The 17,376-nt window shown below is 38.0% G+C and overlaps 3 protein-coding genes across 4 annotated transcripts; 2 read left to right on the forward strand and 1 right to left on the reverse strand.

Annotated features, from left to right (window-relative positions):
- Positions 1 to 4,151, forward strand: LOC113097586 (actin, alpha skeletal muscle 2-like). The gene is made up of 7 exons (XM_026262838.1): positions 1 to 148; positions 1,431 to 1,570; positions 1,666 to 1,990; positions 2,364 to 2,525; positions 2,614 to 2,805; positions 2,905 to 3,086; positions 3,661 to 4,151. The coding sequence occupies exons 2-7, from the start codon at positions 1,442 to 1,444 to the stop codon at positions 3,802 to 3,804; spliced, it is 1,134 nt and encodes a 377-aa protein (XP_026118623.1). The 5' UTR covers positions 1 to 148; positions 1,431 to 1,441; the 3' UTR covers positions 3,805 to 4,151.
- A 149-nt stretch (positions 4,152 to 4,300) lies between these two features.
- LOC113097587 (centriole, cilia and spindle-associated protein-like) lies at positions 4,301 to 8,893 on the forward strand. Its single transcript, XM_026262839.1, has 4 exons — positions 4,301 to 5,170; positions 5,672 to 6,049; positions 6,140 to 6,444; positions 7,555 to 8,893. Exons 2-4 carry the CDS (start codon positions 5,686 to 5,688, stop codon positions 7,732 to 7,734), a joined length of 849 nt encoding a protein of 282 aa, XP_026118624.1. The 5' UTR covers positions 4,301 to 5,170; positions 5,672 to 5,685; the 3' UTR covers positions 7,735 to 8,893.
- Positions 8,894 to 9,730: 837 nt separating this feature from the next.
- On the reverse strand, positions 9,731 to 15,020 carry LOC113097588 (rho-related GTP-binding protein RhoU-like). Of its 2 annotated transcripts, XM_026262842.1 has the most exons (5): positions 14,193 to 15,020; positions 13,881 to 14,092; positions 13,723 to 13,781; positions 13,382 to 13,421; positions 9,731 to 13,301 (listed from the first exon to the last, which is right to left on the reverse strand). In XM_026262842.1, the coding sequence occupies exons 4-5, from the start codon at positions 13,385 to 13,387 to the stop codon at positions 12,822 to 12,824; spliced, it is 486 nt and encodes a 161-aa protein (XP_026118627.1). In that variant the 5' UTR covers positions 13,388 to 13,421; positions 13,723 to 13,781; positions 13,881 to 14,092; positions 14,193 to 15,020; the 3' UTR covers positions 9,731 to 12,821. The 2 variants fall into 2 exon arrangements, with proteins under 2 accessions (XP_026118627.1, XP_026118625.1); XM_026262840.1 differs by lacking the exon at positions 13,382 to 13,421 and having other exon boundaries at positions 9,732 to 13,301.
- Between the last annotated feature and the right edge of the window lie 2,356 nt (positions 15,021 to 17,376).

Genomic DNA, 17,376 nt, shown 5'->3' on the forward strand with positions numbered 1-17,376 from the left:
GAAGAATTCCATCTGGATGCATGAACATTCCTTGATGGCTGAAGAGCAGGAAAGCAGAGGACGGGTGTATATAAGATGAGCCGTGCGCGTGTCATTGTGGAGCAGGATCCTCAGTTTGACGTGCGACTCTGAGCACAAACAGCCACAGGTAAGAAACTAGAGGAACAGAGCTTCAGGACTGGACGCTTCATGATGACAGTGGACGGATTTGATGCTAATCATTTTACCGCCATTTCGCTTTTGACTTTACTAAAGTCGTAACTTTTTTTATTTACCTAGTCTAGGCTTTCACTGATATCAAATACATTTGTTCTGTATATATTAGCTGTAATTAGTTGTCTACATTTATTTTTTTAACAAGTGGTCTTTAACAATTAAATCATTGGAGTGCATTTTCTTTTTTCTTTTTTTTTTTTTTTTGTTTAGCTATTTTTAATAAATCCGAAACCCGAAATTGTAAGCTGATTATGCTGTGGTACACAATTAATTTATCATATATTTACGATCGTATTGGTGCAAATGGAAATACAAATCGTAGGCTTTTTGACAAAAAAAAAAAAATATATATATATATATATTTCATTCAGATTACGTTTCCCTATTTAGGAAATAGGTTATTACAAGTTACCCTATTTAAAATGTAATAAGTAGTGTTACTATTTCAATTAGCCTGCTTTATTAATGTGACTGATTACATTTGATTAGTTTTTCATTACTTTTCTAATGTTTTCCAGTTTTAATCATATTCTAACATGTAAATCAGGCAGGGTTAACCTACTGAAAAGTGATTACTGTTAGACTTAAACAAAAAAAAAAATCCTTCATTATTAGAAATAAGATTAAAATAATTACATTTTAAAGCACAGCCACCACAAAATCAGACTTTTTAAAGATCGTTCTGAGGTTAATACAGATGAAAACTCCTAGTTTATTAGCAATGATAAGCTACTGTTTTTTGAAATCCAATATTTGCATAGTTATGACACTAATAATGTCATCGGGGGGGAAAATTACAAATGTCCTATTCTGTGTCCGAAACTCCTGAAACATTGGTATCTCATATTTTAGAGCAATCAATGCAATTGTTTTTTAATTTATATGTGGTTGTGTGTGAAAAAACAACAACAACAGATATAACCTTCTTTGTAATTGTTAACATTTTCATAACTGCAATTTAATTACACATTTTTCTCAGTAACTGTAACTGATTACATTTTGTAATTAAATTGTCATTTAGTTACACGCAGCTAGTTACTCCCCAAAAATTAAGCAGCGCCTTATCTGTTAAAGACTAATATTAATTAATGCAGTAAACATTTTTTTCAGATTGGTTTGAAAAATGCAGTAAATGTGGTTATGAGTTTGAGAGATAATGATGTTGTCGGGGTTGTAGTGTCCTCATTGACTTTTTCCTCATTGACTTTATGTAGAACTCCTCAAGATGTGTGACGACGACGAGACTACAGCTCTGGTGTGTGACAACGGCTCTGGCCTGGTGAAGGCTGGCTTCGCTGGTGATGACGCCCCCAGGGCCGTCTTCCCGTCCATCGTCGGCCGTCCACGTCACCAGGTACTGACATGGATTTAGATTAGTCATTAAGAGACTGATTGTATGGGCTCTCCTTGGGCTGTTCTGATCATGTTGTACTCAATGCTCCACTTCAGGGTGTGATGGTTGGTATGGGTCAGAAAGACTCCTACGTTGGAGACGAGGCTCAGAGCAAGAGAGGTATCCTGACCCTGAAGTACCCAATCGAGCACGGCATCATCACCAACTGGGACGACATGGAGAAGATCTGGCACCACACCTTCTACAACGAGCTCCGCGTGGCCCCCGAGGAGCACCCAACCCTGCTCACCGAGGCCCCTCTGAACCCCAAAGCCAACCGTGAGAAGATGACCCAGATCATGTTTGAGACCTTCAACGTCCCGGCCATGTACGTGGCCATCCAGGCCGTCCTGTCCCTGTACGCCTCTGGCCGTACCACCGGTAAGACAACGTGATGTATCATTAGGATATTTAGTAAAGATCATGTTCCATGAAGATATATATATAGGAAATTTCTGACCGTAAATATATCAGAACTTAATTTTTGATTAGTAATATGCATTGCTAAGAACTTAATTTGGATAAAATCATTTGATTTAGATTTTTTTGCACCCTTATATTTTCAAATAGTTGTATCTCGGCCAAATATTGTCCTATCCTAACAAACCATACATCAATGGAAACTTATTTATAAATCTCTATTTTAAAAAAATATGGTTTTGTGGTCCAGGGTCACATTTGTGACTAATTCTGCATTCAAACATGCTTACTCTTCACTCTGTCTGACTGATATATTGTTCCCGGCTGTTGTTAGGTATTGTGCTGGACTCTGGTGATGGTGTGACCCACAATGTGCCCATCTATGAGGGCTATGCTCTTCCCCACGCCATCATGCGTCTGGACTTGGCTGGTCGCGATCTGACAGACTACCTGATGAAGATCCTGACCGAGCGCGGATACTCTTTCGTCACAACCGGTGTGTATCTGGTCACTTTTTACTGGGATAGCTCTAGCATGTGGGAAATGGACCAAACAAACAACTCTTGCTTTGTCGTCCACCACAGCCGAGCGTGAGATTGTCCGTGACATCAAGGAGAAGCTCTGCTACGTCGCCCTGGACTTTGAGAACGAGATGGCCACCGCCGCCTCCTCATCCTCCCTCGAGAAGAGTTACGAGCTTCCCGACGGTCAGGTCATCACCATCGGTAACGAGCGTTTCCGTTGCCCCGAGACCATGTTCCAGCCTTCCTTCATTGGTATGTCTGAAAGCATTGAAAATGGTTTAAAACATTTAAAATTGTCTTACTTTTTAGTCCTCCAACCGATTATATGCTCTCCTCTAAACAATTGCACAGGTATGGAGTCTGCCGGCATTCACGAAACCGCTTACAACAGCATCATGAAGTGCGACATTGACATCAGAAAAGACTTGTACGCCAACAACGTCCTGTCTGGTGGAACCACAATGTACCCTGGCATTGCTGACCGGATGCAGAAGGAGATCACAGCCCTGGCTCCCAGCACAATGAAGATCAAGGTAATAGAGCAAAAAAAGTTGGCTGAGTTGGTTTTTCCATGTTGACTTTTTTTTTTTACTATTTTGCATTGTACTTAGGTCCACTTGTAATGTTATCAAAAACACTAATGACATAATTCAGAAGTAATTATGCAACTATTTTCTGTCCTGTTTTCACTCCCCCTCTCTGTTATGACTGGCTAACACATAGACAGTCTACGTCCTTCACAGATGATCACAGATCATCTTTATCATTTAGTTTCGACCTGCGTTTGACGCTCTTGTTTACATTACATGTGTGAATCGGTGGGCGGGGCTTAACAGGCAGTGATGTAGAAGCAGGCGTTGATCTTGCTCCGTGGAGGCGGTGCTTATTCACACTATTACACCAGAAAAGAGACCCATTCCACAAGCTGTTATTTTGGCAGACTGTCTTCAATTTGATCTGTTTTTAGACTAACAAGAAATTTTTATAGCACTATGACCTCTTATATGCCAAAAGAGCAAGAGCGTTTGGATTTCTCAGTTCATGACCCCTTTAATACCACAGACTAGTTTTCTGAGTAAAGTTTGATCTCTTCTTCCTCCTCTGTAGATCATCGCTCCCCCTGAGCGTAAGTACTCCGTCTGGATCGGCGGCTCCATCCTGGCTTCCCTGTCCACCTTCCAGCAGATGTGGATCACCAAGCAGGAATACGACGAAGCTGGCCCCAGCATCGTCCACCGCAAGTGCTTCTAAGCGGCTGGCTCATCATCCTATGTTCCTGCTCAGGAACCAAGCGACGGCGCATTACTCCTGTGGACAGCTTTTCTACAGTTGTTATCAATGCATTGATGTAGAAGCGAGCAGTGAAGGCATAAACTGAGAAAATGTCAAGGGAGAGAAAAATACCAAGTGCTCTCATTGCACACAAATGTATTTATTACTGACTTCCATGGCTTGGTATTTTAGCGAATGCTGTTTGAAATTGAAGGACCCTGCTCCCTTAGATTCCATACGTTCCACTGTTAACCCGGTCCAGCTGAGGACCAACACAAATCACACTTCAACAGACAAATAAAACTGAAAATCTATTTTTAAACATGGTATTCGACGTCGATATTTCATTTCAGTATACAGTACACTAGGTTTCAGCCCTCACTGAGACAGACTAAACGATATTAACCCAACCTCTCCGCTGGTTTACAGATGATTAACACAACACAGAGTCTTGTTATGTCTGTAATCTGACAGATATAAACCATCTGCGCTGTTTAAGTGGGCTCTAATGGAGGATGAATGTGTATGGGACAATTAATGGATCACAGAAGCATTACAGTAGCTCTGAAAATCCTGCAGTTTATACTTTGTATAAAGGAATCATAATCTTTATTAGCTTATACTTTATATCATAACACAGTGGGTGTTATTATATATTAGCTTGAATACACGCACACACACAATACATATAAACCTAAAAGGAATTACTGTACTGATTTAATACTGAATACTTTTCTTCTTTATATGGTAACTTTTGTCAGCTGTAAAGAAAAATGTTTTATGGTTTTACCCTGTAACACCAATAATGTGTCCTTATGGAAAATTAAGCATGGTTTTATTGTATTATTATTATAGTAAAAGTGTAGTCTTTAAATTTTTCTGGAATATTGAACAGTTTGAGTTCAGACAGAGAGTTCAGACGAAGACCTTTTATGTGCACGCGCTGCTAAAGTTTCATTACTAGTAATGTATTATTATAACTAATTATTTTTTAATATATATATTAGGAAAACGCTTAAAGACAAACTAGTCCACCACAAATAATCAAATTATTCTATGCCCTGGAATAAAGTAGACGATTATAATCAAATTAGGATCAATTAAACGGTAGATTGGATTGTGCGTGCGTGTTTGCGCATCACGTCCTCAGGCAGGCCAAGTGATGTTGTGCGCATGCGCACTGTAAATCACCAAAGCTGTAATATCACCGAGCCTTGTTTTTCTAGTACGCAGCAGACGCTCAACAGAGATAGAGAAATGTAATCAGAATTCATAAGGATGTAAGAATAAAAATGTGCATCTTTATCCAACGTTAAAGCATAAGAAACGGAAAAGAAAGGAGTGGGTGAGTTTAACGCGCTTACATTTATCCGAATAAGTGTTTATCTACATAATCTTACTGTGAACATAATCACAAGGGTTTCTTCAGCGAATAATATTTCAGTGATTTTTACCAGTTTCTTAATAGCTATACATATGATTGCATCTTTATTAAATGTAGTGTGTTGTGATAGATTATGATTATGAACCTGCGTGTAAAAACGTGAAAGCAGCATCGTAGCAATTTATTATCATACGATAATAAACGTGTTATAAAAACGTCTAAAGAATGTAAGAAATGTCCCTTTAGAAATGTGACATCGGCTTAGGTATTATGTAAAGAATATAAATAAATAATGAGGGCACTGTTCTGTAACCTGCTCCACTGGAGAGTTGGAATAACACGATGCACTCCTCCTCCGTGCACGGCAATACTAAAACCATCACAATCTGTACTATTTACAACTTAGAACAGATGGACATCAAGTATAGACAAGACTGACACATTATTATGTTCATTCCGTAGGTGATTATTTCATTATGTCTGCCAATAACAACATGATGTCCAAGAAGATCCGGACAGAGTACATGAAGAAGTACAGAGATCCCAAGTGGGAGACGTTCTCGAAAAGTTACGAGGACTCTGTGAAATACAGACTGACGCGGAGGGTGATGGAGCAGACACACAGGCCGTTATTCGCGGACGAATGGGACAGCGGGTCCGACTCGAGCGGAAGCTCCAGTCCCAAACTTCAGGAGGGGTACGTCTCAAATGCCAAACACTACACATCCTCCTCAGAGTCCAGGAAGGAGAACGCAGAGGTCCTGGACTCCTGGAAGCCACAGGTGAATGGAGAAGTTCACACGGATACGAGTGCAACCGTGGAAAGCTCTCTTCCCTTGGGTACGTTCATGTCTTGTAAGCTTCAGTTTGAATGAAACCTGATTTAAATGCTCATTTTTGAGTGAACTACTCATTTTGCTTTTGTCACAGAGAATGGTTATAAAGATGTGACTCCTAACGGACCATCAGAATCAAATCCAAAACGACGACAGATACGCAGAGTGCCCCGATCAGAGCCCTGCTACCCTGATAAGCAGCTGGATAGTGATGGATCTCAAATATCTGTATCGAGAAAACCATCCAGGGCCAAGAGCCAGCCACCGAGGAGCACCAAGGAGCGGACGTCCAACCGTGAGAACAGACAGTCTTTTATCCATCGTGACTGGGCAGAGAGACACATTGAGACCAGGGACAGAAGGACACCAAATATGAGAGTGTCTGTGTCCGCTGGAGAGGTAACCGCAGCTTTCTGTATCTTGTCAGATGTTAGAGGCAACGAAAACTACTCTCATTTTCAGTCCAGATGAAAACTCAGATCATTCCTTCAATCATTCCTTCAGATGTAGATTTATTTTCCATGAGAACGTCTTGAACTCATACGACAATAAAAAAAAAAAAAAAAAAAAAAAATATATATATATATATATATATATATATATATATATATATTTCAAAATACGTTTTATTATAATAATATATATTTCAGAAAACATATTTAAAGAAATATGTCACTAATATAGTTATTAAAATATATTTTTATAATACATTTTTTTAAATATTATAAATGTTTTGATTTCTTTTTCAATATATTATTGTATTATGTGGCTATATATTAAAGAAAATTAAAAGCTTCAATTTGTATAAATAACATAGTTTTTTATGTATGTATTTAGTTTTTCATTATTTATTTAATTTTATAATTATTATTATTATTTCTGTGAAGATAGCTTTTAGCAAAAAGGAATTACAACTAATATTTATAAATTAAATTACATAACCATACTTTTTCTTTGGCCATTTTTGCCTTTTATAAGGATTAGTATATATTGACCGGAAGTGAAGTGATAGAGAGGGGCAACAGGATTGGGAAAGGAACGCAAGCCTCGAACCTGGGTCACCTAAAGCGCAAAGGCACTATATGTTAGTCTATGGCACGCTGACCATTATTTTTTATTTCACATATAAACATTAAAAATAGGTAAATATATTTATTAAAATAATATTTTCAAATCAGCACTGTATTTGTTTTCCCTGCATGGGTATCCATGAGCATGAGTGTGTTTTTAACAGATTTGAATAAATAATAAAAACAAAGAGGAGGATTTTTGGGCTTAACAGCCGTGTACTAATCAGTGGAATGAAGCACTGTGTGACATCTGACTCTGTGAGAGGAAGCGGTGAATTATTCAGCGGAGAGCAGTGATATTCTGAAGCTACGGTCAGATTATCTTCTCCGGTGTACAAAAGTTTAGTAGGTCAAAGCGCTGGATTTCATCAGTGTAGAAAACTGCAAATGAGACGAGTCCGAAATCCTAGAAACTGAATATATCTGAATTGATCTGCAGATCCATCGGGCCGACGTGGGCGTCCAGACACGCAGAGAGGGTAAGAAAGGTGGACGATCATCAGAGCACCGGCGGGCGAGGTCAGCTGACCCGGAGAAGTCCCGAAGATCAGCGCTGAGTGTGACGAACGAGCGCTGGATGACCGAGTACATGCGCTGCTTCTCTGCTCGACTGAGGTAGATCAAGATCCCAAACCAGCTCTACAGGACCGTCACAGAGAGCACCGGACAAAAACTGAATACAAAGATAACACGCACTCCTTTAAATTCGATAGCAAATGCAGTTATTCATAAAAATATTTTTAAACATCTTATTTTTTTGACGCTGGCTACAATCACTTTGCAATGAATGCATTTAAGGACCAAACATTTAAATATTAGACCAAAACACCTTTGCTATCACAAATACTTTAATATTTTCAGTATCTTGGAATTTCATGCTCATGTTATTGTCAGTGTTTGGTGGTTATTAGAAAGTTTCAGATATTCTGGTCTGACTTTTAACATGGGCTGCAGGGATTTAATGATCAAAACTAATTTCTGAGAGGACCACACATTTCTTATTAAAAAGGATTTGTTTCTGAGTCGGATGATTGTTTCCAGAATGTTCTTCTAGACGCTCCAGGCTGCCTGTCATTAAACTCTTCTGAATGTGATCGACTGATGTCTGGTTTGTTTTAATCGATCACACGCTCAATGAATCTGTGTTAGAAGTGCAGTGCTGTTCAAGTCGTGAAATGTTTACTAAAAAAGTGTATTTTCCTCACCGAGCACCTACAATCATCATTTGAATCCACTTTTTGCACAAAGATGTCAAGTTAATAATATTTTTAGATGGAGAAATGATTGAGGGCTAGTTGAAGGCCATCATTTGATTCTTGTGAATGTGATCATTTATTATGCGTTGAGTAATTTATTAGAGCACAGATTTGGTATGAAAATACACATTTGCTCACATGTACAGTATATTTTTTGCTTTTCTGTGATATTTAAGATGCATCAGCACTGATGATGTCAGAGACACATTGAATGAGCCGTGACGCTTTACTCGGGGGACATTTCCTCTGCTCTTTATCTTAATAACTGGACTTATTTATTAATTCAGTCAGTTATTCACTTGCTTATGATTTCATTAAAGGAAACTCATTCTGTTTAAGGCTGCTGACGCTGATGTTCTTGAATGAAGTTGTTGATTTTCTTCAGCAATGTTTACATTTTGAACTCTGTATTTGTACATGAGAACATGCACTGGTGGATATATTTTCATCTGCAGAACAGAAATAATCCTTATGCATTGCAGTGAATAAACTATGTTTGAGTAACAGCATTTCTCTTCCATATTATGTTCATAACTCACGATATCATACAGAGCAATATGTTTAACATCAGTATAACTTACTTTAAAGTTATGAATAAACTTCTTTTATGTTGTTGTTTTAAAAAAAAAAAAACATTTACATCCATAGTCCTGTTTGTATAATTTAATAAATTTTATATTGTATAGTTTGTATATGTCCATCTTGTTTTATGAAATAATACAGTGGGGTCCAAACGTCTAAATCAACTAGTGACAATGTCATTTTGTGTTCTTTTCTGATTTAATAGTTTTTAATTACTATTATTATAGAATTTAAAATTTGTTTAGAACAAATATAACAATTTAAAATTATTTTTAAATCATTTTAGAATCCTAAAGGATTCCAATATGAAAGTTGTTCAGGATTCTAAATAGAATTTCAAAATCAAAAACCATCTTTTAGAACATAGGACTTAATGACACAAAGGATTGTGTTCCTATCCTGTTCATTTTCTTGTTTACTGAGACAATGCACAGAAAAGAGAATGACTTAAATAGGATGCCAATGGATCCCAGTTACAAAATATATATAATAATAATAATAATAAAAAGTCTTAGTAAAGAAAAATTACGTAATAATTACGAATAATGATGCAAATGATAATAAGAACAATTTTCTTATTGGAATCCTTTAGGATTGATTTTATTTAAATTTTTACAAGGGAACTAAAAAAATTAACTCATAACAAAATGAGTGAAATCTGTCATTCAAATAAATTCGCAGTGGTCATGCCTGAACAAAACCTGACAATCATGTTCCTGTTCTGATAATCATAATTAGATGCTGATCATCTTCTATCTATAGTTCACATGAAATGCTTCTAATCCATTTGACATCATATCATTTCCAAACCTTAAAACTTTATTCTTTTCTTTTTAACCCGCATTGTGTGTGTCTGTGTTAACACTCTGGTATTCTGGACTGGTTTTCTTAAAGTTTCTAAGAGTATCCAACTATTTGCACATATGCCACAAACAGTCAGGCATCTGCAGCACGGTCCGAATCATCTCTGAGGCCAGCTGAGGTTTAGTGTGGACCTGCTGACGGACAGCAGACGGCTCAGAGGTCTGAATCATGCCACGATGAAGTCAATGTCTTTGTTTTCAGTTGGCTGTTAAACAGCATGGTCAGAGGTGTTGACGTGCCATTGTGATCTGTTTAACCCACACTATAAATAGACACCTGCTAAATGTCTAATCTCACTGACAGCTGCAAGTCCGTGAGATATAGAGGACAGAAAACCAATACAAGGAGATGTGCCAGAAACTGTGTGTCTCCAGAGAAGAGGTATAATGTGTCTAAAAACAGACATTTGTTGCTAGTTTTCTCATCTAAGGCTGGTTAATCTGTGCCGGCTGTGTCTGGTAAAGACTGTGAGCGCTCAGAGGTATGAAACTTTAGACACTCGTGTTACACTTGTGCACCTCCTTCGTCTCCTTCCCGTTACTCAGCAGATCCTGGGAGACGCTGGTGAAGACCATTAACCAGAAGAGCAGCTGTTTCAGTAACACACCTGTCCACATTGATCTTCAGCACCCTGCAGAAGCTTCTGATGTCCACTGGATGAGGAGCTTTATAAGAGAGCAGAAACATCTCGATGAAGTCTGTTAAAGAGTGCTTTATCTGGAAAACATCGAGGTAGATTTATATAGCGTTGGCTAGCTTGAACGTTTGTTCACACCAAAGGACTACATTCACTTATATCCAATACTACTTGTGTTTGATGATAGCCTCTGAGTGAATGCCAAGTCCTAGTCTTTGGGGAATGGAAATGAATGTCAAACAGATTCAAATGAAGAAATTGCTCTGGCAGAGGATTGAATCAGCGCAAACGGAGTAATCCCGAGATCAGGGTGAGATCCGCAGCTGTCGTGCTGAAGCTGAACCCCTGCGGTCTTCACTGCCCCGTCTGTATTAGTGCTGCTGCTCATAGCTGTCAGGTGCCATATATAACATCATAGGAGTTTCACACACAAATCACCTTTAGGCCTACTTGTGTCCAAGCTAATAAAAAAACAAAAAAAGAACAAAATTTCTAAAACCTAAATTAATTTAGCTTATTTAATACGCCAACTAAACACAAAAACAAACGCTAATTCAAGATTTTAATAAATACTACTACCATAGTAGCCTCTATAAATAACACATGTTAATGCAATTAACATGAATAATATTATTTTAGATGATTTAAAAACTCATGCATCACAGGGTAAAACAAACTAGAAGAATGCTAAACATTAAAAAAAAATTCATGTTTGTTTGACAGGGTTAACCAACAGATCCTGCATTGAGATTAATAATAACAGTGTTGTGCCACTTTGTGTGGGTCTGCATTGACACCTGTGTGAAAGTGTGAAATCTACTAAAAACCACCAGCTGAATAAGCACTGAGCAAATCTGAAGATAGTGAAGAAAAGAAGACCCTGCAGCATTTGCAACATGTTGCAACAAACAGACGCTTAATTTAACTTGATGTTATTGATTTCAATGACATTAACTCTGACTTACAACATGCCTTCTTCATTTTCAGGATCTAACTCAATAGTGTCCTCTACAGGTGAAGTGCACTACTACTAGAGAGACGATAAAAGCCTTACATTGAATACTATTGACAATAAAATGTATTAAAATACGCTGAGTATGAAATATTGTTTCCAGTCATGTTTAAAAAAAAAAAAGGATCGTGACTGCCCCAGAGTACCAGCTGCACTGAATGATCACAGACTCTGTTTCAGCGAGTCATACTGGTAAAATCACCCAGGTTCAGCTCTCAAGGCCTGTTGTTCTGATGTTTTTTCTGCAGCAGGTGGAGGTTGAGGTCAAGAGATCCAGTGAGGGGAAAACCAGTCACCATCTGCCCGCCTAATTCCCAGAGGTGGCTTGTCTCGACCCATTACAGGATAACCGGAGCCGATCTGCTCACCTCGCTGCAGTGAATTCACTTTGAATCCACAAGAATAAAAATAAATCTCTATTTGTGAATTTAAAACTTTGTATACATTTTTAAAAGTAAATGCATGCATTCTTTTCTGTAGCTCAAATATTAAACAGTGCTAGCAGAGCCAAGGTTATTATGGGTTATAATTCAATGCATGACCTGATAAATGTTCAATGCAATAAGATGCTAAATGGACAAAAATCTTCCATTTTGCATTTCATATTAGTAGTCAATCAATGTGAATTTTTCAGTTCTTTATATTCTTGATAGTGAGAGACACTGAGAAGAAGCTCAGGAGTTTAAACCTCACTAACCGTAGGTGCCTTAAAACAGTGTATTTGCACGTATGAATCTCATTTCTGTAAAAGCTTCAGACAGCACCCTTGAGTCAGATATTAGAGGCTGTAAACACTGCTATTAAAGGGTTCAGTGTTATTTCATTTGTTAAATTGACTCACTCAGAGCCTGCAGTAAGTGTCATTGTGCAGGTAATTGTCATTCTGTGATGGAGGTAATTACGTCTGCTGTGAGAGTCCCAGATCGCTGCTGGGAAAAGCGTAACACAAAGAGGGCCATACGGACCTGCGACAGGGCTCTCTGAACAAGACACACAGGGCGAAGTGCATTTTCACTGATGCAAAGATAACTCTAGACTAATTTAAATGTATGAGACGAAAAGTTTTTACAAAACCTTTTAATAAAAATTATAATTTTGTCACATCTAAACTGTCTAGAAGTAAACATGAATCAAAATGGACCCTACTTACTTTCATAATGCATGTTTTCATTATTGTGCTTTTCACAGTAAATTCACGTCCTGTCCTACATTGTTGCTTGCTGAATATGCTTTTTAATTTGGAAATGCATCACAGTACAAATGTGTCTGTAAATCCCATTTCATCTGGACTTGATTTTAAGAGGGTTTGTTTATTTTGTGAGCACAGGGCAACTCAGACCCACCAGTGTTCTCCGTCACTGAAGGTCAAAGCTCTGGACGCAGCTCAGTTTCCTCCGCCATGTTTCTGGGAGCTGCTTGATTTTATCTGGAGTTTTATCTCTTAGCGTATGCATCCTCGGCCACACCGCCGCTTCCTCCGCGTGCTGCATGCTGGCCCAGATGGCGCTGTCCAACACTTCCTTCAGGTTCTTCTGTGTCAGCGCTGAGCACTCAGCAAACGTTACAGCACCGATGCTCCGGGCGCACAGGCGGGTGTCGTCTCCTCTCACCGGGTTCTCCTGGCTGTCTGAGAGTCGGATCAGCACCTGGACGTCCTCCCGCAGGTCGCTCTGGGTGCCCACGAGGATGATGGGAACGCCTGGACAGAGGCGATGGACCTCGGGGGCCCAGTGGGCCGATACGCTCCTGAAGGAGGATGGAAGGACCACGCTGTAGCACAGCAGGAAGACATCAGCTTCACGGTAACAGAGTGGACGGATGCACTCAAACTCGTCCTGAAAACAGGAAGAAAAGTGAGACAGCTGCTTTTATGCTATTTATAAATATATGCATTGCAAAGAAAAGCAGTAACTACCTGCATACTTTTTTCAAACTTCTAGATTGCATGTGCTTTTCTATTTATAACAAAAAAAATGCAAGTAAGTGTGGCAAAGGATCAGACTGATGAGCAAGTTCTATTACTGTGTGCAGAACAGCACAGAGTCAACCTACTTGACTTGACAGTCACAGAAATCTCAGAGACTAAAGTACTAAAATAATGCATGATCTGATTTTAACACTAGGTGGCGCTCTTTCGTCATATCCTGTCGCTTACATTTAATGGCTAATCCGCTGCCCCCCATCTCTATCTTTCAGCACAGAGAGAAAGAGTTCATTAACCCATCAAGAAAAACTGGTGATAGATAGATAGATCACCTGCCCTGCCATGTCACACAGTTGAAGTTGAACTGGTCTTCCATCCACCACAACCCTAGCTGAAATAGTAAAACACTTATATGTCTTATGAAACGGTATGTAAGGCACCAGGTGCACACCTGAGCGCGCGCTAGAATCAGTGTGGATTTTGAGTTCACCTGTGGTCAAAGGCGGTGGGAATGTGTTCTGCCGCATATCCGTTAGTGGTGTAGCTGATGACCAGACTCGTTTTACCCACCGCCGCGTCCCCGACCAGCACACACTTGACCCGGCGCGCAGGTACGGCGAGGGACGCCGGTGAGTGTCGCTGAGGAGCCGCTCGCGGTGGAACCGGAGGCGGACTGTCTTCATTCACCGCCTCAGTTTCGTCCTGTGACGGCATTGCGTTGTCCGGTAAACAAATGCAACTTTGGTGGTTCAAAACAAGCTGCTGTCAAGACATGATTAGCTCAATACATGACTTTATTTACCATTCCTGCATCGCTAAATGACGCAGCGGATCCCTCGCGCACCTGCTGTGTTCTTTCTCTCGCGCTCTCGTCAGGTTCGAGCGCGCGCACCCGCGCCAGGTTGATTGACAGACGAGCATCTGCTGCAGTAAGAGGATTAATACTCGACACATGCGCGCGGTGTTGCGTTTCACTGAGCCTCACATCTCCTCCCAGAGCTGGAGGAAAGAACTGAGAAGATGAAGAAAACAATGGGAAACAGGATGTATGTTGTCCTCCAAAACAAATCTTTGACTCCTTAAAAATTATATTTTTCGCTTTATAAAAGTAATACACTAAAATACACCAAAAAGTACCACATAGATAGTTAGATAGATAGCTCTGCACAAGGCTGGAATAGGCTACAAGACTATGAGCAAGCTTGGTGAGAAGGAGACAACTGTTGGTGAGATTATTCAGAAATGGAAGAAATACAAAACCATCAATCGGCCTCGGTTTGGATGTCAGTGCAAGATCTCGCCTCGTGGGGTAAGGATGTTCTTGAGAAAGGTGAGAGATCAGCCCTGAGCTACACGGGAAGAGTTTGTTAATGATCTTCAGGCTGTTGGGACCACAGTCACCAAGCAAACCTTTGGTAACACACTACACTACGAACGACTGAAATCCTGCAGCGCCCACAAGGTCCCCCTGCTCAAGAAGAAGCACATGTCAGGTCATGGAGTGGCCTAGCCAGTCTCTCAATCCTATAAAAAAAAAACTGCGGAGGGAGCTGAAACTTCAAGCTGCCAAACGACAGCCAAGAAACATTAAGTATTTAGAGAGGATCTGTAAAGAGGAGTGGATCAAACTCCCTCCGGAGATGTGTGCAAACCTGATGACAAACTGCAAGAAACTTCTTACCTCAGGTTTCTGCACCATGACTTATTTTTTGTTTGGAGATCAAATACTTACTTCACTCACTGAAATGCAAATAAATTTCTAACCTTTATTTAATGTGTTTTTTTCTGGATTTTTTTGGTTGGCATTCGGTCTCTATACGTTGAAATATACCAAACATTAAAATTACAAACCCTTCCCTTCTTTATAAGTGCCAAACTTACAAAATCAGCAGGAGATCAAATAAATAATTTCCCCACTGTAGATGGATGGGTGCACCAAAAGCAAAAATATCTCCTGAATAAAATATGAGGTCAAGTGATAAACGATGTGAAAGGTCAAGGATGTGGCGACATGTGACAGGCCATTACTATGAGCAACCAAGACTTGGTTTCAGTTTAAAGTTTAACTGTATTGAATTAATATGTAAAAAAAAAAACACACAAAAAAACATGCAGGTTGCTTCTCTCAAACAGTGTAAAAATTGTTACTTTTGCTATGAAAACCAGTGATTTGATATTAATTTTCCTTTTAAACAAGACTGTTTTGACCTTATATCTACTTAACAATTGCAACACTTTCAGTGATTATGATGAAAAATAGCAAGCTGATCCCATCTTTTCTTCTCCTCCATTTTTCAGGCTCGTGTAGCTCCTCCTCAATGAATCTGCAGCTATGAGCTGTGCCATCTGTCCACCCATGCACTCAGGAAGCCACCAGAAGGCTTCAACATGTGCTGATGTAAATGGAGAGCTCAACTTTCCCAGGACAGAGCTGACCCTGGCAGCCGCCCTTACACACAAACACACGCACGCACACACACGTATATCACACCATCAAAGGCCCCTCACGCCACTCATCAACACACACACACACACACACACAGAGATTGGCTGAAAACACATTTGCTGAGCACAAGTCCATCAAACAACCGTCAGATCATGGCTATAGATAAGAGCTGATACCAACACATATACACACACACATTTCTGCTACCTCTAAAACATTCTTACAGGTGTATATTTTAAATCTGCAATTTAAAAAGCACTGTATAAATAATGCTGACTTGACAAATGACAGCATTAAATACAATATTTATATGAGTTCTATATACACATTGTAACTATTTAGAAATATATTAAAACAGCCTATTAGCATTTTAACATATAACATCACAGTAATGAGAATGAGAAAAAATGTATTGTGGTAATAAGATTTTTTAAATTACGGTAATTATCTTTTTTGCGGTAAGGATAATTATTTTATTTATTTACTTATTAAATTATGCCAATAATAATAATTTTTTGTGGTCATGAGAATTACTTGCGTTATGGAAATGTAATTATTTATTTATTGCATTATAGTAATGATAATTTCTTTATTTTTGCATTATAATGATGAAAATGTCTTGTATAATAGTAATGACCATTATTTTATTTATTTAATTATTTCATTATGGTAATGATAATTACTTTATTTTAGATTAGGGTAATGATAATTACTTGCATTATGGTAATGATAATTATTTATTTATTGCATTATAGTAATGGTAATAACTTTATTTTTGAATTATGGTAATGAACATTTCTTATATTATGGTAATGATCATTATTTATTTACTTATTTTGTTATGGTAATGATAAATATGTATTTACTTCTTGCATTATGAAATTAGAATTATTTTATATATTTATTTCTTGCATTATGGTAATGATGATTATTTTATTTATTTACTTATTTCATTGTGGTAATGATAATTATTTTATTTTGGATTATGGTAATGATAATTATTTATATATTGCATTATAGTAATGATAATTTCTTTATTTTTGCATTATGGTGATGAAAATGTCTTGTATAATAGTAATGACCATTATTGCATTTATTTACTTATTTCATTATGGTAATGATAATTACTTCATTTTAGATTATGGTAATGAGAATTACATGCATTATGGTAATGATAATTATTTATTTATTGCATTATAGTAATGATAATAACTTTATTTTTGCATTATGGTAATGAACATTATTTATTTACTTATTTTATTATGGTAATGATAAATATGTATTTGCTTATTGCATTATGCAATGAGAATTATTTTGTATATTTATTTCTCGCATTGTGGTAATGATAATTATTTTATTTGAAAATTATGGTAATAAGAAATATTTTACATTTTGCATCGTGGTAATGAAAATTCCATGCTTTATGAGAATGATAACTATTTTATTTACTTATTGCATTACAGTAATGATAGTTATTTATTTACTTATTACATTATGGTAATGAGAATAATTGTATTTTTAACATGCTAAAGATAATTAT

Source organism: Carassius auratus, unplaced genomic scaffold, assembly GCF_003368295.1.
Source record: "Carassius auratus strain Wakin unplaced genomic scaffold, ASM336829v1 scaf_tig00216332, whole genome shotgun sequence".
Classification (NCBI taxonomy): Eukaryota; Metazoa; Chordata; class Actinopteri; order Cypriniformes; family Cyprinidae; genus Carassius; species Carassius auratus.

What these genes read in the sequence shown, in the direction of transcription:
- LOC113097587 (XM_026262839.1), top strand. Translation starts at nt 5,686, where the DNA reads ATGTCTGCCAATAACAACATGATGTCCAAGAAGATCCGGACAGAGTAC. An exon ending in GGAAAGCTCTCTTCCCTTGG is followed by an intron (nt 6,050 to 6,139) that starts GTACGTTCATGT and finishes CTTTTGTCACAG; the next exon opens with AGAATGGTTATAAAGATGTG. An exon ending in TGTCTGTGTCCGCTGGAGAG is followed by an intron (nt 6,445 to 7,554) that starts GTAACCGCAGCT and finishes ATTGATCTGCAG; the next exon opens with ATCCATCGGGCCGACGTGGG.
- LOC113097586 (XM_026262838.1), top strand. Translation starts at nt 1,442, where the DNA reads ATGTGTGACGACGACGAGACTACAGCTCTGGTGTGTGACAACGGCTCT. An exon ending in ATACTCTTTCGTCACAACCG is followed by an intron (nt 2,526 to 2,613) that starts GTGTGTATCTGG and finishes CGTCCACCACAG; the next exon opens with CCGAGCGTGAGATTGTCCGT. An exon ending in GTTCCAGCCTTCCTTCATTG is followed by an intron (nt 2,806 to 2,904) that starts GTATGTCTGAAA and finishes ACAATTGCACAG; the next exon opens with GTATGGAGTCTGCCGGCATT.
- LOC113097588 (XM_026262840.1), bottom strand. Translation starts at nt 14,073, where the DNA reads ATGAAGACAGTCCGCCTCCGGTTCCACCGCGAGCGGCTCCTCAGCGAC. An exon ending in CCCACCGCCTTTGACCACAG is followed by an intron (nt 13,782 to 13,880) that starts GTGAACTCAAAA and finishes TTACTATTTCAG; the next exon opens with CTAGGGTTGTGGTGGATGGA. An exon ending in TGTGTGACATGGCAGGGCAG is followed by an intron (nt 13,302 to 13,722) that starts GTGATCTATCTA and finishes TCCTGTTTTCAG; the next exon opens with GACGAGTTTGAGTGCATCCG.